The sequence below is a fragment of the Bombina bombina genome, chromosome 1 (assembly GCF_027579735.1).
Source record: "Bombina bombina isolate aBomBom1 chromosome 1, aBomBom1.pri, whole genome shotgun sequence".
NCBI classification, from domain to species: domain Eukaryota; kingdom Metazoa; phylum Chordata; class Amphibia; order Anura; family Bombinatoridae; genus Bombina; species Bombina bombina.
In genome coordinates this window covers 755,018,490-755,040,036 of record NC_069499.1, presented here as the reverse complement: position 1 = coordinate 755,040,036, position 21,547 = coordinate 755,018,490, and the positions used below count along the sequence as shown (strand labels likewise).

Below are 21,547 nucleotides of genomic sequence, written 5' to 3'. Positions count from 1 at the left end.
GACACTTTTGCCAAATTTTACAAATTTGATACTTTTGCTTCTTCGGAGGCTATTTTTGGGAGAAAGGTTTTGCAAGCCGTGGTGCCTTTCCGTTTAGGTAACCTGATTTGCTCCCTCCCTTCATCCGTGTCCTAAAGCTTTGGTATTGGTTCCCACAAGTAAGGATGACGCCGTGGACCGGACACACCAATGTTGGAGAAAACAGAATTTATGCTTACCTGATAAATTACTTTCTCCAACGGTGTGTCCGGTCCACGGCCCGTCCTGGTTTTTTAATCAGGTCTGATGAATTATTTTCTCTAACTACAGTCACCACGGTACCATATGGTTTCTCCTATTTTTTCCTCCTGTCGGTCGAATGACTGGGGTGGGCGGAGCCTAGGAGGGACTATATGGCCAGCTTTGCTGGGACTCTTTGCCATTTCCTGTTGGGGAAGAGATATTCCCACAAGTAAGGATGACGCCGTGGACCGGACACACCGTTGGAGAAAGTAATTTATCAGGTAAGCATAAATTCTGTTTTCTGTTAATCCCTCATTTAGCTTATCTGACTTTAAATAGATCTTAGTCTGTTCAGCTGCATGTTTCAGTCCCAGTTTTGTCTAATTTTGTCCACAGGTGAGGTATTTTCAGGTAAGGAGTTGGTTTCTGATCAAGATAGTCATGCTTTTTCTGTTTAGACCCGAACAAGGATTATAAGGTTCCTGAGGAAGGGTCTGTTAAGAAATTGGATTTGTTTGGTTTTAACCTACGGCTTAGTCACCTGATGTTTTTCCCCGTTCCTGATGCTGTCTCTGAAATATTCTCTAAAGAGTTGTCTAAGCCTGGTATCCCCTTTAATTCATCTTTAATATTTTTAAGGGTGTTTCTTTTACCGCCTAACTTAGAGCTTTATGAAATTATGCCTAAGATAGATGAGGCTATTTCTACTTTGGCTAACCGTTCTACTATTCTTCTTGAGGATAGTGCTTTTACTAGACTCTTTGGATAGGATTTTAGTCTCTTCATTGGAAGGCTTTTTAGCAAACTGGTTTCCTTTTTAGGCCAGCAATTAGTGTTGCTTGAGTTGCTGTAACCTCTTATCTTTGATGTGATAGCTTATCTGAGCAGTTTTCAGATTAATCTGCTGATGAAGAGTTTTAGGTTCAATTAATACTCTTTAGGTCACCTAATGCTTTTGCTTGTGACGCTATTGTTGACATTATTTTTCATGCCAAAAATGTGGCATTAGACAATCCTGACCAGGAGGGAGTGTCAGATCATTGTGGACTAGTGGTTAGCACAGCCACCTAGCAACCAGGGGTTGAGGGTACTGCTAAGGTTGCTGATGTCTTATTCCATATGGATTCTAAGTTAAGGCTTTTCTCCCTTATTAGGGAAAATTTTTGAATGGATGCTTTTCTCCCTCAGTTCAAGAAGCCTAAGGGGAAGAGCAGGACGACTTTCTGTTTTTTTGTTTTTGTTCCTTCAGTCAATCTAGGAACCAATAGTCGTCCTTTCATGAACTGGGCCCTTCCAAATTTTCCTTGAAGCACAATATAAATTGAATCAATTCTAAACAGTCTAAGAAACCTGTCTCTTCTACTTAGTCAGTATGAAGGTGTGGCCCACAATCTAGAACTTTTGGTAGGGGGCATATTATACCTTCTTTCAAGGGGTTTCTAGATCCTTGAGTTCTGTTTCATGTTACGAGGAATCCTGTTTAGGCAAGAGTCTTTCAGTTCGTCTTAGGTCTGTAATCTATGGGAATAATAGTCCCATTTCAAAGTTTGGAACAAGGCCTGGAATTTTATTTCAACCTTTTCATCATTCCCAAGAAATAGGGGACTTTTAGGCCTGTTCTGGATTTTAAGACTTTAACCTATAGATTTGATGTAAGCTTCTCTTTATTTCCCTATCCACAGGGATCATCATCATCCGTTTCTAAGATTTGCATTACTGGACAAGCATTTTCAATTTATTCTACTGGCTATTGCTCCCAGAATTTTTTTTTTAAGTTCTGGGAATGTTCTTGTCTGTAATAAGAACCTAGGTTATCTCAGTGTTCTCTTTTCCCCGATGGTAGCTTGGTACATTCTCTATTTAACAGTAACTCATACCAACAGACTCTTGTTGTTCAAGGCCATGTTTGGAGACTCTTTCCCCCCCAAAGAGTTCTCTTTTCATACCAGGATTATATTCTTAGGTGTCATTAGACTCGGTCTCCAAATGACCATCTTCCTTTTAGCTTGTTCTAATCTTCAGTTCTTTTTCTCTTCATAGTTTTTTGCATGGAGGTATTAGGTCTGATGATAGCAGCATCAGATGCTATTCCATCTGCTCATTTTTAAATGGGTCCCTTTTTTTAGCTTTGTCAGTGATGCAGGTATCAAAGTCTTTCAGGTCGGGGTGCAGTATGGGGTTCACATAGTGCCGAGTTTGGTCTCCTTAGGAGGTGAGATTACCTATAAATGTTCTGGAACTCTATGCAGATCTACCCTCTTTTGAAGAGAGACTTATCTATGGGACAATGTCACAGTGGTGGCTTACTTCTAACATTAAGAAGGAACTTGCGGTTCCTTGGTGATAAAGGATGTGTCCTGATATTTTGGGAAGAGACTAATCTCTTTCTGCATATTCCAGTAGTGAGCTTTTGGGAAGCAGACTTCTTTCCCTAGTCTCTTCATCTGGGGAGTGTTTTCTTCTTTTGAAAGTAATCAGATTCTGGATCAGAAATAGATCTAATGACTCCTCAGTTGAACAACAGGCTCCCCAGCTATTTTGTGAGGTTCAGGGATCCTCAGGCAGAGTTTGATTGTTCTAGTAGTTCCTTGTTTTTGTTTTTTCTGGCTTACATTTTTCTTTCTCTTGTTGTTTTACCAAGAGTGATAGCCAGGATTAAACATGTATAACCAGTAATTCTGATTTTGCTCCAGCGTGGCCTCACAGAATGTGGTGTCCTCCGTAGCTGCTTCTTCTGCTCCACGATCTTCAAGCCATCAAGTTAGGGGATTTAAGAACCTGATGGAAAAAAAATAGACCTTTAGACGGGAGATTAAATGCTTTAGTTTTTTTTCTGATTCTGTCATTGAGACGTTGATTCAGGCCCATAATCCTTTGACGAGGAAGGTTTTTTCATAGGGTTTGGTAGGTTTTTTTTTTTTTTTTCTTGGTGGGTGAAGTATGGTTTTAGGCTGCCACTTTTTAAAAAAAAAATCCTTATTCTTAAGAGTGATTTAGATAAAGGTTTATCTGTCAGGTTTTCTGTTATGTCAGTTTTTGGCTTTTTCAGTTTTGTTTCTTATGAAGATGATTGCTAAGCTTCCTGACACATTCAGGGTTTTGTTCCAGATTTTGTTCGGATCAAGCCAGTGGTAAAACCAATTTTACCACCTTTTGGTTCTAAGAATTTTGCTTTTTTGAGCTTATGAGCTATTTGGTTTCTCTGCTTTTGTCTTAAAGGGACACTGAACCCAAAATATTTCTTTTGTGATTCAGATAGAGCATGAATTTTTAAGCAACTTTCTAATTTACTGCTATTATCAAATTTCTTTATTCTCTTGGTTTCTTTATTTGAAATGCAAGAATGTAAGTTTAGATGCCGGCCCATTTTTGGTGAACAACCTGGGTTGTCCTTGCTGATTCGTGGAAAAAATCCAGCCACCAATCAAAAAGTGCTGTCCAGAGTTCTTAACCCAAAAAAGCTTAAATGGCTTTTATTTCATATAAAGATAGCAAGAGAACGAAGAAAAATTGATAATGGGAGTAAATTAGAAAGTTGCTTAAAATTGCATGCTCTATCTGAATCACAAAAGAAAATAATTGGGTTCAGTGTCCCTTTAAGTCTGTTTTTGTTTTGTTTTTAGCAATTCCCCCTGTTAGAATTATCATTGGGCCTGCTCTTTTGTGTGGGCCTTTTTTACCTGGTTTGTCATCAGGATAAGGCGGTGTTGTGAGTTAGTTTGATTTGTTGCCTTAAAGGGACACTAAACCCAAATTTTTTTCTTTCATGATTCAGATAGAGAATACAATTTTAAACTATATTCCAATTTACTTCTATTATCTAATTTGCTTCATTCTTTAGATATCCTTTTTTAAAGAAATAGCAATGCACATGGGTGAGCCAATCACATGAGTCATCTATGTGCAGCCACCAATCAGCCGCTACTGAGCATATCTAGATATGCTTTTCAGCAAAGAATATCAAGAGAATGAAGCAAATTGGATAATAGAAGTAAATGAGAAAGTTGTTTAAAATCACATGCTTTTTCTAAATCATGAAATAAAAAATGTGGATTTCATGGCCCTTTAAGGGGTGTCTAGAATTTTTTATCCCCATTAGTTTGCACTTCCTTTTTGTCCTAATCTAAAACATTCTATGAATAGATTTCTTCATATTTTGGATGTTGTTAGGGCTTTGAAAGTCTATTATGATTTTAGACAATCCTCTATTTATTTTTTTTGGGGTGGGGGGGGATTTCTTTCTGATAAGTTTCAGCTGTTTTGTTGACTTCCTGATTCAAGCTTTTCATTCAAAAGCTTTTTTTTTTTTGCTTTTTTTTTTAAAGCTGAGTTAGCTAACTCCTAAACATCTTAATACCCTTTCTACTGGGCGAGTTGCTCCTGGGATTTTTAGATTGAGGCTTCTTTTAAAAATTTGCAGGACAGCTACTTGGGTCCAGACCAGTGTTGCAGACCTAGCAGATAGCTTATCTGCTTTACAAGCCAAAGGCTGCATGTTGGAACACAGTTATGGGTGTTGATTTTTTTTTTCATATATTTTCCATATTTTTTATTTTTTTGATGTGCTTTGCTTTTTCTAAAGGGGGTTTTGGTAGGAAAGTCCTTCAAACAGTAGTTTTTCTGGACTTTTAGGTAATAAATAAAGATATATAATATATATATATATATATATATATATATATATATATATATATATATATATATATATATATATATATATATATATTCATTTATTTCCTCAATAAATCCTGAGAGTGCCCTTCTTCAATTCGAATATCTATATATCTATCTTATCTATCTCCTGATTAATTTGTATCATAGTAGTGAGAGTCTACGAGACCTATCAATTATATTTTTTTTTTATAGACTTTAGTTGTATATTGATTTTTCTGGGAGCTATTTATGTGCACCCTTTTCTTTCATGAATGTCAGAGGGATGTGAGGAGAGTATTGCCTATTTGAATTCAATGATCTCCTTCTACGGGGTCTATTTCATAGGTTCTCTGTTATCGGTCGTAGAGATTCATCTCTTACCTCCCTTTTCAGATCGACGATATACGCTTATATATACCATTACCTCTACTGATTCTCGTTTCAGTACTGGTTTGGCTTTCTACTACATGTAGATGAGTGTCCTGGGGTAAGTAAGTCTTATTTTCTGTGACACTCTAAGCTATGGTTGGGCACTTTTATATAAAGTTCTAAATATATGTGTTTAAACATTTATTTGCCTTGATTCAGGATGTTCAACGTTCCTTATTTTCAGACAGTCAGTTTCATATTTGGGATAATGCATATGAATAATTCAATTTTTTCTTACCTTTAAAATTTGACTTTTTTTCCTGTGGGCTGTTAGGCTCGCGGGGGCTGAAAATGTCATTTTATTGCGTCATTCTTGGCGCAAAAATTTTCTTGTCATTTCCGGCGTCATACGTGTCGCCGGAAGTTGCGTCATTTTTTTTACGTTTTTGCGCCAAAAAATGTCGGCGTTACCGGATGTGGCGCCATTTTTGGCGCCAAAAGCATTTAGGCGCCAAATAATGTGGGCGGCTTTTTTGGCGCTAAAAAATTTGAGCGTCATTGTTGTCTCCACAATATTTAAGTCTCATTATTTATTGCTTCTGGTTGCTAGAAGCTTGTTCATTGGCATTTTTTCCCATTCCTGAAACTGTCATTTAAGGAATTTGATCCATTTTGCTTTATATGTTGTTTTTTCTATTACATATTGCAAGATGTCTCAGATTGACTCTGAATCAGAAGCCACTTCTGGAAAAACGCTTAACTGAGTTTCAGTTCTACCAAAGCTAAGTTCATTTATTTTAAATGTTATAAATGTTTATCTTTAGCTATGGTTTGTAATAAGTTATTATGTTATACTTTTACATGCGGAATCCATTAGTATTTATGCTTTATATATTTCCTTTCTTACAAGAAATATTTAGAAGATTTATAAGAAATATTTTTCTGATTCTATTTTAAAGGCTTTGTCTGACTTCGTGCCTTCTAATAAAATTTTTAGGTCTTTTTTCACTTCTTTTTTAATTATTGAAGTTTCTAATGACCAACAACATACTGATTTATCCTTCTCTGATTATGTTTTTTTTCTCTTTCAGAAATTTTCTTCATCAGATATTGACACTAACAAATCTACTTTTTTATTTTTCTATTATTAAAGTACATTTATTCTTTGTTGAAAAGGTGTTGATTATTTTGGATATTAAGGTAACTAGTTCTTTAAGACTAGCTGACATTATTTCTGCCTATTTATTTCTTCTGTGTTTTCAGAGGTTTTCTTTCCAATTCCCCATACTAGGGAATGGAATAGGCTGAGAATTTTCTTTTCAAAGGTTTTAAACTATATTCTTTGCCAGCAGTTAAACTCAATTTGGAGGGTTCTCCAATTTATTGAGGCTATCTTTAATTCTACTAATTATGCTATTGTTTCTATAGCAAAATAGTATTTATTTTCCTTTAGATAGTTGTATCTTATTTATGGAAAATTATTTGGTTTCAGGTACTTTTCTTGGTCCTGTGATTTATTTGGATATTGCAATTGCTTCATTTTCTCTGTTTACTTTAAGATCAAGTATCAGATTATGATTTATTTTAGCATTGTTAAAGGGACAACATTTACTAGACTAGGTGCTGTTGCATTTGTCTTGTTGTTTTGCATTTATTTATTATGCAAGTCCACTGTATTGGCTGGTCCTTTAAACTGGACTATCATGCTAATAATTTAATTTGTGTCTTCATTTTAGTGAATATTTTCACAAATGAGGGTTAATCTATGTCTTTAGCTTTTTTAGCTAGAAGAATTTTGTGATTTTTTTAAAAAAAAATTAAAAAAAATTAAAAAATCCATATTTCTTTTGTTCTAAGATAATCAATTATTTGTTTTATAATTGGATTCAATTCTTAACTGTTACTCTGGGCTTCAAGATTGAGTTCTAAGACTAAAACTTTAAGCTTATACTGGTTTGGTTGTTCTTATTAAGGAACGAATTCCTGAGTTCTTTCCCAAGTAACATGTCTATAATTGGAGTTCGAAATCAGCTCCCTAATATTGCGATGTACGTGCCGTATTCCAGCTTGGCTGGTAAGGGGCAGGTTAAGGCTTCTTTGAAATTTATTTTGTCCAAATTTCTTTGATTTTATTCCAGTAAGGCTAACACTTTCTTTAACTGTGTTTCTGTCCTATATATTTTGGGTACTGTTGAAGCATGGCTGGGCACCCATGGGGTTCAAGCGCTGCTCAGACCTGGAATCTTCTGGGGTATTCCAGTTCCTTTTGAGGAACCGGGTTTTGGAGTTTTATTCAAACTATTTTGCCTTTTTATGGTCATTGATAGCATTATTTGTTTTCATTAGATACAATGCATATTTTCATTTTTCTGTTTTCATTCAGATTATTTTCTGAGGATGCGGAATCTCATATGATTTACTTACTCTTCAGGACATAGTTAGAGGATCTTTTTTTCAAAAGCTCTTGATTCCTCACACAAGGGTCACCTTTTTTAGGTTTCCAGATAGTTTGTGTCACTGTCCTTGTCTCTATCAGACAAGGGATAATTTTATTGGGTTCCGTCTATCGGTTCCTTTAGTCTCTATTTCCTTCAGTTGCTATATATGCATAGAAGTTTTAGGTCTTATGGCCACAGCATTGGATTCAATTCCCTTTGCTCATTTTCACTAGAAAGAACATTTCCAGTCTTTTATAAGTGTTGTTTCTTCAAGAACATGGTTGGAGGATCAATTTAAGTTAGTTTGATTCCACAGACAAGGGTAACCTTTTTAGATTTCCTGATAGATTCAGTGTCCTTGATTCTGTCTCTGACGGACAAGAGGCGTCTGAAATTGGTTTCAGCTTGTCGAAACCTTCAGTCTCAATCTTTCCCTTCGGTAGCCTTATGCATGGAAATTCTAGGTCTTATGACTGCTGCATTGGACGCGATCCCCTTTGCTCGTTTTCACATGCAACCTCTTCAGCTCTGTATGCTGAGCCAGTGGTGCAGGGATTATACAAAGATATCTCAATTAATATCTTTAAAACCGATTGTTCGACACTCTCTGATGTGGTGGACAGACCACCATTGTTTAGTTCAGGGGGCTTATTTTCTTCTTCCAACCTAGACTGTGATCTCAACAGATGCAAGTCTGACAGGTTGGGGAGCTGTATGGGGGTTTCTGACAGCACAAGGGGTTTGGGAATCTCAGGAGGCGAGATTACCAATCAACATTTTGGAACTCCGTGCAATTTTCAGAGCTCTTCAGTCGTGGCCTCTTCTAAAGAGAGAGTCGTTCATTTGTTTCCAGACGGACAATGTCACAACCGTGGCATATTTCAATCATCAAGGAGGAACTCACAGTCCTCTGGCTATGAAAGAAGTCTCTTGAATACTTGTATGGGCGGAATCCAGCTCCTGTCTAATTTCTGTGGTTCATATCCCAGGTATAGACAATTGGGAAGCGGATTATCTCAGTCGCCAAACGCTACATCCGGGCGAATGGTTTCTTCACCCAGAGGTATTTCTTCAGATTGTTCAAATATGGGGACTTCCAGAAATAGATCTGATGGCTTCTCATCTAAACAAGAAGCTTCCCAGGTATCTGTCAAGATCCAGGGATCCTCAGGCGGAAGCAGTGGATGCATTGTCACTTCCTTGGAAGTATCATCCTGCTTATATCTTTCCACCTCTAGTTCTTTTTCCAAGATTCTAAAGGAGCGTTCGTTTATTCTGCTGGTGGCTCCAGCATGGCCTCTCAGGTTTTGGTATGCGGATCTTGTCCGGATGGCCATTTGCCAACCGTGGACTCTTCCGTTAAGACCAGACCTTCTATCGCAAGGTCCTTTTTTCCATCAGGTTTCTCAAATCCTTAAATTTGAAGGTATGGAGATTGATCGCTTGATTCTCAGTCATAGAGGTTTCTCTGACTCTGTGATTAATACTATGTTACAGGCTCGTAAAACTGTAGATATATTATATAATATAAGATATATCGAGTCTGGAAGATTTACATTTCTTGGTGTTTTTCTCATCATTTTTTCTTGGCATTCTTTTAGAATTCCTAGAATTTTACAGTTTCTTCAGGATGGTTTGGATAAGGTTTGTCTGCAAGTTCCTTGAAAGGTCAAATCTCTGCTCTTTCTGTTCTTTTTCACAGAAAGATTGCTAGTCTTCCTGATATTCATTGTTTTGTACAAGCTTTGGCTCGTATAAAACCTGTTAAGTCAATTTCTCCTCCTTGGAGTTTGAATTTGGTTCTGGGGGCTCTTCAAGCTCCTCCGTTTGAACCTATGCATTCGCTGGACATTAAATTACTTTCCAAGAAAGTTTTGTTTCTTTTGGCCATCTCTTCTGCTAGAAGAGTTTCTGAATTATCTGCTCTTTCTTGTGAGTCTCCTTTTCTGATTTTTCATCAGGATAAGGCAGTGTTGCGAACTTCTTTTAAATTTTTACCTAAGGTTGTGAATTCTAACAACATTAGTAGAGAAATTGTGGTTCCTTCATTGTGTCCTAATCCTCAGAATTCTAAGGAAAAGTCGTTTCATTCTTTGGATGTAGTTAGAGCTTTGAAATATTATGTTGAAGCTACTAAGGATTTCCGAAAGACTTCTAGTCTATTTGTTATCTTTTCCGGTTCTAGGAAAGGTCAGAAGGCTTCTGACATTTCTTTGGCATCTTGGTTAAAATCTTTGTTTCATCATGCCTATGTCGAGTCGGGTAAAACTCCGCCTTAAAGGATTACAGCTCATTCTACTAGGTCAGTTTCTACTTCCTGGGCGTATAGGAATGAAGCTTCAGTTGATCAGATTTGCAAAGCAGCCACTTGGTCTTCTTTGCATACTTTTACTAAATTCTACCATTTTGATGTGTTTTCTTCTTCTGAAGCAGTTTTTGGTAGAAAAGTACTTCAGGCAGCTGTTTCAGTTTGATTCTTCTGCTTATAATTTCAGTTTTTTTCATTATAAGATTTAAACTTTATTTTGGGTGTGGATTTTTTTCAGCGGAATTGGCTGTCTTTATTTTATCCCTCCCTCTCTAGTGACTCTTGCGTAGAAGATCCACATCTTGGGTAGTCATCCCATACGTCACTAGCTCATGGACTCTTGCTAATTACATGAAAGAAAACATAATGTTTGTAAGAACTTACCTGATAAATTCATTTCTTTCATATTAGCAAGAGTCCATGAGGCCCACCCTTTTTTTGTGGTGGTTATGATTTTTTTGTATAAAGCACAATTATTCCAATTCCTTATTTTTTATTCTTTCGCACTTTTTTCTTATCACCCCACTTCTTGGCTATACGTTAAACTGGTTTATGGGTGTGGTGAGGGGTGTATTTATAGGCATTTTGAGGTTTGGGAAACTTTGCCCCTCCTGGTAGGAATGTATATCCCATACGTCACTAGCTCATGGACTCTTGCTAATATGAAAGAAATGAATTTATCAGGTAAGTTCTTACATAAATTATGTGTTTTTTTCTTTGTTTTTTTTTCTTTCTTTTCCTTTCCTACCTTTCCTTCTTTTTGCTTGGCTATACGTCAGACTGGTTAACCAGTGAGGTGTGAGGGTTTTTAAGGGCTCTTGTAGTTTTGGGAATATTTGCCGCCTCCTAGTGGCCGTGAGTGAAATTCCCAGGAGTAATGGCTCCTGGACTTTCACCACCATGAAAGGTAAGCATTTATTTTATTTATATATATATATATATTTTTTTTTTTTTATTATTATTATTTTTTTTAAATGTGCTATTCATTTTCTCTTTTTGAAATAGCTGTAAAACAAATGTCTGGTCTTGCAGGACCTGAGACCTGATCTCTCATTTAATTCTACAAATGTGTTCTCTTTTATAGCAGGTTTTGTGGAAGAGATATGGTAGATATATTTTTGTTCAACAATCACCTTGAGGTTTCGTCTGGCTTCTGTATTGAATACCTCCTTAAATGGACATTAAACACTAAATACATGCTAGATAGAATGATGCATTCAAAGAAAAGATTAGTCCATGACTAACATGTAGATGTATTTTTTTAAAGTTTCATTAGTTGTTTAAAAAGTGACAAAATAATTGTAAAGTTTTAGTGTCTATAAAACTCTGGGAGCTGCCATGTTGTAACTTGTGGTACCTTCTCTGCTGTGGCCAATTAGGGTCAGTGATAAATAGGTCACTAGAGTGTGCAGCCAATGGCTGTGCTGGATTTAAGTGTTCTGCACTTCCATTTCTAACAGGAACTGAAAAGCTCACAATTTCAGAATGGAATTACAGGCAAGAGGACAAAATAAATAATGAAAGTATATTGCAGAGTTGTTTTATTATATACAATTTATCATTTTATATTACCATCTCAAAGTGTTTAATGTCCCTTTAAATCAAAAGAAATTTTAAAAGCTGTAAAAAAATAAATATTTTAAACAATAATTAGTTTTATTACAGCTAAACATACTGTTATTGTTCTAATTAATGTACTTGTGCCCCTGAAAAGGACATGAAACTAAAATGTTTCTTTTGTGATTCAGATGGAACTACAATTTTAAACCACTGTCCAGTTTACTTCTATTATCAAATTTGTTGAAGGAGCAGAAATACAAGTAATTGATCATATTGGTTGAGCTTATAACTAGGCATATGTTTTCAGCCACCAATCAGCAGCTAGCTTCTAGCAGTGCATGAGAATACCTAGGGTATGCATTATTATTACAAATACCAAGATAAGGAAGCAAATTAGGCAACAGAAGTAAATTGATTGATTTTTTTTTTAATTGCATGCTATATCTGAATCCTGGAAGAAAAAAAAATTGTTTAATTTACCTTTATCCAGACCTCTCCCATTTTCTTTTTCTTCTGACAATGCCACTTTCACTGCTCTGCACTGCACCTAGCTTAATGTTAAAGGGTTTATGGTTAACTATATAATTATTTTTATCTCACACTTGCTTGACCCCAAACTGTATTAAATATAGGAAAGATAGTATACACTCTTCACTTCCCTAGTCAAATCTATATGCTTTATAGATTGTCTTAGGTATTTGTTTTATTTGTAACATTACCATAGATGCTTCTGAAACATGGCATGTATTTTTTTTTCTCCACTAGAATGTTGCACGACCTCTAGAAATCGGAGAATTGGTGTAGAATATCATCCAATTGTACTAAATTGTGGTTAATCTATGTATATAGTTACAAAATTGTACTAGTTGACATGGAATATGAGTATGTAAACTAATATATGATTTGCATTTCATAATTATACAGGTCATAGACAGGGTCTCTAGCAACTGTGTTGGTGGAGAAAGAATACCTGTTTAGTTTGTTTACTATGTATTTGAACATTCAAAAATGTGTTTTTTAGGACACAGCTGTCCTTTTAATAGCCAAACTCCCTTTTTTTCTTTGCAGCGTTATTACAGGACAAGCACTGAAAATTAAACCACCTAAACTTATTGTGAACGTCCACCCAGCTACTAGACTGTTAATTTATATTCTGTACTTAAATGTTCTAACCAAACTGCCGGTTTCTTTCAGGTGGGTGTTCATGGCATTAGAATAGAATTCATCAATGAAAAAGGATCCAAACGAACCGCCACATACTTACCGGAGGTTGCAAAGGAGCAAGGTCATTGATGCACTTTATTTCATAAGAATTGGTTTAAGATTTAAAAAAAAAAGCACAAAAAAAAAATCAAACAAACATACTTATAAACCAAAACAATGCAATATGTGACCTTGCACTGATGTCAGATGGTGGATCAATTTTCAATTGTAAGGCTTTTCTCTTACATTAAGATTTAATTGTGTATATGTACTTATTCAAATATGCAATCTCTCATTAACATAATTTAGCTCAGTGATTATATATATATATATATATATATGTGTGTTAGCAGACCCCTTATTTTGTTTGTATAATTTGTATAACAATGCTATGAGATCTGTGAGACCAAATACACACTACATTATAAAATGTATAACTCAGAATAGATAAAACCAAAGCAAAGAGATTTCCAGCAAAAAATAAAATAAGAAATAAAAAATTGCAGTAGTTTTATTCTACAGTGATATGTGCCACCATAAATAGTGTTAATATATTTAATTTTTGCAGTCATGAAGTGTTTCTTCCAAACGGTCTTTAATCGACCTCTAATTTATTATGTAGTTATATATTTCTTAAAGGGACCAGACTGTCAAAAATATACTTGTCTATTATAGTAATGTAAAAAAACAAATCTACTTGTTACAACCTTCCCCTATATTGTTGGAGATCCTGTAACTAGTCAATATGCCATGAGCAGGGTTGGTGGAATATTTTATCTTTTTAATTTTGAGTTAGATTATGCCATGTGTGTTCCCTGAGGCCTGTTGGCAAATACACTGTTTAATTTCTTTCAAGCTAATTTTTTTTTAACCTTCATATCTCTAATTTTTCTGGTTGTAACTATCATTAAAATCCTAACTATGCCTTTCTATGTCAATAAAGGACCCAAAGGAAAAAACTTTAGTTTATACTAATACCCAAATTATGTCATGAACACTAATTTCTGTAGTCACAAATGCATAATAATTAGGCATGTGCATTTGGATTATTCATGATGAGACATAATGCGCAAGAAGGCGGCCACCTTTTCCAAAAAGAGCCGAATGCTGCAAACAGCCGCTTTCCACATTTGGATTATCACGATTGCACATGCTGAAGTTGGTCACAAACTGAAATTTAGTACATAAGATCAGAATTTGGTCTTGTTATGTGTACCGATTATTGCAATGTCAATCTGTACACAAACTGAAAATAATATTTAAAAGATTAGTACTCAGTCAAAATAATAAAAGGTGTTCTAGAGGTAATATTTTGCTTGTGTTTTTGGCCATTTTCTGGTATACTTTAAAATGCTATTCCCATATCTTGACTAGGTTATTGTCCTTTTATTTCCATCTAAAGGGGAGGAGAGTCCACGGCTTCATTTATTACTAGTGGGAATTAAGAACCTGGTCACCAGGAGGAGGCAAAGACACCCCAGTCAAAGGCTTAAATACCTCCCCCACTCCCCTCATCCCCTAGTCATTCTTTGCCATTCGTTACGGGAGATGGCAGAGAGGTACCGGAATATCGGAGGCCTCTTATGAGTGGTTATACCCTTCGCTGTGGGACAGGAGTTTAAGTAGCCCTTTAAACTTCTCAACTTGAGGGTCTGGGTGAACGTTAGAGTCTGGAGATGCAGGGAGAGCTTCCCTTTCTGACACCACCCTGACTCATATTAACAGCTCCTTTAGCAATTTGCGTTAACGAGTTACGCAGATTGCTTTCTTCTCTCAAGTCCATGTTAAGAGCGCAGCTACTACTTGTCACACTTCAAGGGCCGTGTTCCTGTTCTACGGCGTAGATTCTGGTAAGATCATTTAATTTTTACATAATAACACAGAAGCAGGGCCACAGTGTGGTGCCTTTTTATCTTTATAGAATCAAGGGGTAATATTCCTATGAGGGGATTATTGAGCAGGGGGGTATGTACAAGTGTATTATGAGTGTATTATGTATTATATGAGTTGCTGCGTTATGTGCAAGGACGCGGCTCTGGCATTTTTGTGGAACTGACAGGTTCTCTTCCGGGAGTTTTGCGTGATTTTGGCAGGGGCTTTTTCACTTCCGGTCTGATCTGCAACGTAGGAGACGAAGCGGTTTCTGAGGTGGTGAGTGCCTGGCCATTGGTGATTATAAAGGTGCCTGTTCTAGTCTTTTTTTCTAAAAGTTATGGTGGATTCTGATTCATTAGAGGGTACTCCCTCTTTATCTAAGTCTTATACCTGTCTTTGTGAGGTTTTGGTAGACCAGCCTGCACAACTGTGTTCCACATGCCTTGAGAAGGCTACGACTTCCAAACATAAGAGAATGTCTAGCACTACTGAGCCGTCCACCTCTGAGGGGTCTCCGTCCCGTGAGGTGCGTTCCCCATTGGCATCCCCCTATACCACATGCAGCGCCCCAGGGTCTGACTGTTACCCCTTTGGGGGAAATTGCTTAGCCGCAAGACTTTGCGGACCAGCTTGAAACAGTTGCTAAGGTGATCCATGCTTTGCCGCGTTCTGCTAAGCGCAAGCGTAGAGCTTTTCATAGTGGCCTGACACAGGAGTTGTCTGTCGGATGCCCCAGAGGGTTGGTACGATGACGAGACCCAATCAGACACCTCGGAAAAGGCCCTTTCGGGATCGGAGTCTGTCATCTAAACCTCAGGCAGCGGAGGAACCCAGTTTTCGGTTTAAAATGGAGAACTTGCATGTGTTGTTAAAGCAAGTGCTGGCTACCTTGAGGCTCCGGAACCCAAATTACCAGAGGAGCCCTCCATCCAGTTTGATGAGGTTTACGAGGACAGGGTGGTTCCCCAGACCTTCCCGGTTCCTGTCAAGATGGCAAACATTAAGAATGAGTGGGTTCTTCCTTTTGCCCTTCTCAATTTAAAAAGCTTTTCCTCGGAGGCCCAGCTAGAGTTGTGGGTGACCATTCCCATGCTCGCTAAGCGCACAACGATTTCTTTAGGGGATAGTTCTTCGTTCAAGGAGCCTTTGGATAAGAAGTAGGAAAACATGTTGCAAAAGATGTTTCAACACACAGGTGTTGTTTTTCAACCGGCAGCGGCGGTAGCCACGGTTGCTGAAGCTGCATCATATTGGTGCGATGCATTATCAGATATGATTGAGGGTGAACCCTCTTTCAAAGAGGTGCAGGAAAAGTTTAAGGCCCTAAAGGTGGCCAATTCTTTAATTTGTGACGCTAATATGCAGATTATACGCCTGAATGCCAAGGTGTCAGGTTTTTTTTTTCTAGCACGCAGAGCTCTGTGGCTAAAATCTTGGTCGGCGGACATGACCTCTAAGACGAGGCTGTTGTCTTTGCCTTTCAAGGCAAGATCCTGTTCGGTCCAGGTCTGGACTCTCATATCCACGGTTACAGGAGGCAAGGGGGCCTTCCTTCCCCAGGATAAGAAGGTGAAGCTTAAGAGTGCTAATTGTCGTCCCTTTCGCGGGGATAAGGCGCAACACGCTCAGCCCACCGCAAAAGCGGACCAATCCAAGGGTGCCTGGAAGCCTGCTCAAGCTTGGAACAAGTTTAAGCAGCACAAGAAGCCCGCCGAGACTAAGTCCTCATGAAGGGGCGGCCCCCAACTGGTCTGCGGACCGAGTGGGGGGCAGATTGTCTCTGTTCTTAGATGCCTGGTTGCAGAATGTTCAGGACCCGTGGGTTCTGGAGGTGGTCGCCCAGGGCTACAGGATAGGGTTCAAGTCCTCTCCGCCCAGGGGCAAATTTCTTCTGTCAAACTTGTCTTAAAGGCCGGAAAAAGAGAGGCCTTTCTGGGTTGTGTGCGGGATCTCTCCACTCTAGGGGTTATCATACCAGTACCCCAGGCAGAAAGCGGTCTAGGGTATTACTCCAATTTGTTTGTGGTCCCAAAGGAGGAGGGCACGTTCCGCCCGACTCTGGACCTCAAATGTTTAAACAAGTTTCTGTCCATTCCATCGTTCAGAATGGAAACTATCAGATCCATTCTTCCCCTAGTCCTAGAGGGGCAACTAATGACTTCTATAAATTTGAGGGATGCCTACCTTCATGTTCCGATTCACAGGGACCATGTCAGGTTCCTCAGATTTGCCTTTCTGGATCAGCATTTCCAGTTCGTGGCCCTCCCCTTCGGGTCTGGTGACGGCCCCGAGAGTCTTTACTAAGGTCCTGGGGGCCCTTCTAGCAGTAAACAGATCCCAGGGCAATAGCGGTGGTGCCCTATCTGGGCGATAATCTGTTTCAGGAGCTGTCATGCCATTTGGCAGAGGTCCACACCAGGCTCCTGCTGCAGTTACTTCAATCTCACGGTTGGAGGATCAATTTCGAGAAGTTATCCGGTTCCCAGTACCAGAGTGGAGTTCTTAAGCACGATCATAGACTCGGTGTCCATGAAGATCTTTCTCATGGACAAGCGACGCGCAAAGATGGCATCCACCTGTCTTGCCCTTCAGTCTACAGCGAAGACCGTCCGTAGCTCAGTGCATGGAAATGATTGGGCTCATGGTTTCCAGCATAGACATTATTCCATTCGCCAGGTTTCATCTCAGACCTCTTCAATGGTGCATGTTGAGACAGTGGAAAGGCGATCATTACGATCTGTCACAGCTGATACACATGGATGCGCGGACTCGAATTTCCCTTTCCTGGTGGATCTGCCCTGATCACCTGTCCATGGGGACATCCTTCCTGAGACCGTCCTGGGAGATTACCACGGACGTGAGTCTGGCGGGATGGGGAGCTGTTTGGGGTGCCAGGATGGCACAGGGGAATTGCTCTCGCTTAGAGTCCCTTCTTCCAATAAATATTCTAGAGCTTCAAGCGATCTACAACGCTCTGGAGGCGTGGCCTCATCTGAGAGACTTCAGCTTTATCAGGTTCCAGACGGACATTATCACCTCGGTGGCTTACATCAATCACCAGGGAAGCACGAGGAGCTCCCTGGCAATGAGGGATGTGTCTCGGATACTGGAGTGGGCGGAGACCCACAACTGTTTCGTTCTCTACGATCCACATCCCGGGTGTGAACTGGGAGGTGGATCGAGGTCAAGGGACCCCCAGACGGAGCTAATAGACACATTGGCGATGCCTTGGGCGTTCGCTCTAGTATACATATTCCCTCCATTACCGCTTGTTCCTCGTGTAGTGACGCGTATAAAGTAGGAAAGAGCGTCCTCCATTCTGATTGCTCCTTCATGGCCAAGGAGGACGTGGTTCGCGGATCTGGTGGGGATGTCATCCTCTCCACCATGGAGGTTACCCTGTTGCAGGGATCTGCTGGAATAGAGTCCTTTTCAACATCAAAATCTCTATTCTCTGAGACTGACTGCATGGAGATTGAACGCTTAGTCTTGGCAAAAAGGGATTTTTCGGAAAATGTGATTGACACTCTGGTTCAGGCAAGAAAGCCGGTCACTCGTCGCATCTATCATAAGGTGTGGAGGACTTTCTTGTCCTGGTGTGAGACTCATGGCTACCTTTGGCACAGGGTGATGGTATCCAGGATTTTGTCCTTTCTTCAAGAAGGATTGGAGATGGGTCTCGCCGCTAGTTCCCTAAAGGGGCAAATTTCGGCTTTATCTGTTCTGTTACACAGGAGACTCGCTGATCTCCCTGACATACAATCCTTTGTTCAGGCTCTATCTCGAATCAGGCCCGTCTTTAAGCAGTCTGCTCCCCCTTGGAGCTTAAACTTGGTACTTAAGGTCTTGCAGAAGGTTCCGTTTGAACCTATGCATTCTCTTGACATAAAAATTCTATAATGGAAGGTTCTCTTTCTGTTGGCCGTTGCATCGGCATGCATAGTTTCTGAGCTGGTGACCTTACAATATGAGCCCCCTTATCTGGTGTTTCTTGTGGATAAGGCTGTTCTTTGCTCTGTTGTGGGGTTTCTCCCCAAGGTGGTGTTTAACCGCAGCATCAATCAGGAGATAGTCGTTCCTTCTTTATGTCCTAATCCTTCTCCTAAGGAGCGATTTACTTCATAATCTGGACGCGGTTTGTGCCTTAAAAATTTTATCTTCAGGCCACAAAGGATTTCAGACAATTTAACTCTTTTTGTCGTGTATTCAGGGAAGCGCAGGAGTCAGAGGGCTTCTGCTACTTCTTTGTCTTTTTGGCTGAGTTGCCTGATTCCCTTTTGCCTATGAGACAGCGGGACATAAGCCTCCTCAGAGGATTACAGCTCATTCCACTAGAGTGGTAGCTTCATCTTGGGCCTTCAAGAATGAGGCTTCTATGGAGCAGATTTGCAAGGCGGCTACCTGGTCTTCCTTTCATACCTTCACTAAGTTTTACAAATTTGAAGTTTTTGCTTCTGCAGAAGTGGTTTTTGGGAGAAAGGTGCCCTCAGATTACCTTTTACCCTCCCGGTTTCATTGTGTCGTCCTAGAGCTTTGGTATATGTTCCCACTAGTAATGAATGAAGCCGTGGAGACTCCTCCCCTTTAGATGGAAAACATAAATTATGCTTACCTGATAATTTTATTTCTTTCATGTAATTGGCAAGAGTCCATGAGCTAGTGACATATTTGATATACAATCCTACCAGGAGGGGCAAAGTTTCCCAAACCTCAAAATGCCTATAAATACACCCCTCACCACACCCACTATTCAGTTTTACAAACTTTGCCTCCTATGGAGGTGGTGAAGTAAGTTTGTGCTAAGATTTCTACGTTGATATGCGCTTCTCGGCATTGTTGAAGCCCGATTCCTCTGAGTACAGCGAATGTCAGAGGGACGTGAAGGGAGTATCACTTATTTGAATACAATGATTTCCCTAACGGGGGTCTATTTCATAGGTTCTCTGTTATCGGTCGTAGCGATTCATCTCCTACCTCCCTTTTCAGATCGACAATATACTCTCAATTTACCATTACCTCTACTAATAACTGTTTTAGTACTGGTTTGGCTATCTGCTATATGTGGATGGGTGTCTTTTGGTAAGTATGTTTTCATTACTTAAGACACTCTCAGCTATGCTTTGGCACTTTATGCATTTATATAAAGTTCTAAATATATGTATTGTACTTATATTTGCCATGAGTCAGGTTCATGTATTTCCTTCTGCAGACTGTCCGTTTCATATTTGGGAATGTAAACATTTTTAAGAAATTTATTTCTTACCTGGGGTTTAGTCTTTTTTCAATTGACTACTTCTTGCAATTGCGGGTATTAGGCCCGCGGGTGCGTCAAATGCTAAACTTTATTGCGTCATTCTTGGCACGAAAACATTTTTGGTGCGAAAAAGTACGTTTATGACGCAACTTCGTCATTTCCGGCGTCATACGTGACACAGAGACCTGTCACACGGCTGCGTCATTAGTGACGCAAGTGTGTAATTTCCGGTCATTTTTGGCGCCAAAAAAGAGTTTACGTTACGTTGTGCGTCATACTTGGCGCCAATCTTTTTTCATTATTTCAATACCCCTTGTTTGTTTGCCTCTTGCTTTCAGAGGCCTATGCTATTGCATTTTTTCCCATTCCTGAAACTGTCATATAAGGAAATAGATAATTTTGCTTTATATGTTGTTTTTTATCTTACATTGTGCAAAATGTCCCAATCTGATCCTGTCTCATAAGTTTCCGCTGGAACATTGCTGCCTGACATCGGTTCTACCAAAGCTAAGTGCATTTGTTGTAAAATTGTAGAAATTATTCCACCGAATGTCATTTGTAATAGTTGTCATGATAAATTTTACATGCAGATAGTGTTTCTATCAGTAATAGTACATTGCCAGTTGCAGTTCCTTCAACTTCTAATGTGCATGATATACCTGTAAATTTTAAAGAATTTGTTTCTGATTCTATTATGAAGGCTTTGTCTGCATTTCCACCTTCTAATAACCGTAAAAGGTCTTTTAAAACTTCTCATTTAGCTAATGAAATTTCAAATGATCAACAACATAATAATTCATCCTCTTCTGATGAGGATCTATCTGAAACAGAAGATCCTTCCTCAGACATTGACACTGACAAATCTACTTATTTATTTAAAATAGAGTATATGCGTTCTTTATTAAAAGAAGTGTTAATTACTTTGGATATTGAGGTAACCAGTCCTATTGACGTTCAGTCTAATAAACGTTTAAATGCTGTTTTTAAACCTGTGGTTTCCCCAGGGGTTTTTCCCATTCCTGAGGCTATTTCTTATATGATTTCTAGGGAATGGAATAAGCCAGGTACTTCTTTTATTCCTTCTTCAAGGTTTAAAAAATTGTATCCTTTACCAGCAAAATCTATAGAGTTTTGGGAAAAAATCCCCAAAGTTGATGGGGCTATTTATACTATTGCTAAACGTACCACTATTCCTATGGAAGATAGTACTTCCTTTAAGGATCCTTTAGATAGGAAGCTTGAATCTTATCTAAGGAAGGCCTATTTATATTCAGGTCATCTTCTCAGACCTGCTATTTCTTTGGCTGATGTTGCGGCTGCATCAACTTTCTGGTTGGAAAATTTAGCGCAACAGGAATTGGATTCTGACATATCTAGCGTTGTTCGCTTAATGCAATATGCTAATCATTTTATTTGTGATGCCATTTTTGATATGATCAAAATTGATGTTAGATCCATGTCTTTAGCTGTTTTAGCTAGAAGAGCTTTGTGGCTTAAATCTTGGAATGCTGATATGACATCTAAATCTAGATTACTATCTTACTTTCCAAGGTAATAATTTATTTGGTTCTCAGTTGGATTCTATTATTTCAACTATCACTGGGGGAAAAGGAGTTTTTTTTTTGCCTCAGGATAAAAAAACCTAAGCTTAAATCTAAGGCTTCT

At 38.8% G+C, this 21,547-nt stretch overlaps 1 protein-coding gene across 2 annotated transcripts in view; it reads left to right on the top strand.

The window, feature by feature from the left end:
• AMMECR1 (AMMECR nuclear protein 1) overlaps nucleotides 1-21,547 on the top strand; it is a 675,476-nt gene that overhangs the window by 505,462 nt on the left and 148,467 nt on the right. For both annotated transcript variants that reach the window (XM_053699304.1, XM_053699305.1), the window contains one exon: nucleotides 12,745-12,835. In XM_053699304.1, coding sequence (XP_053555279.1) covers nucleotides 12,745-12,835 — 91 coding nt within the window. The remainder of the gene's footprint in view (nucleotides 1-12,744; nucleotides 12,836-21,547) is intronic.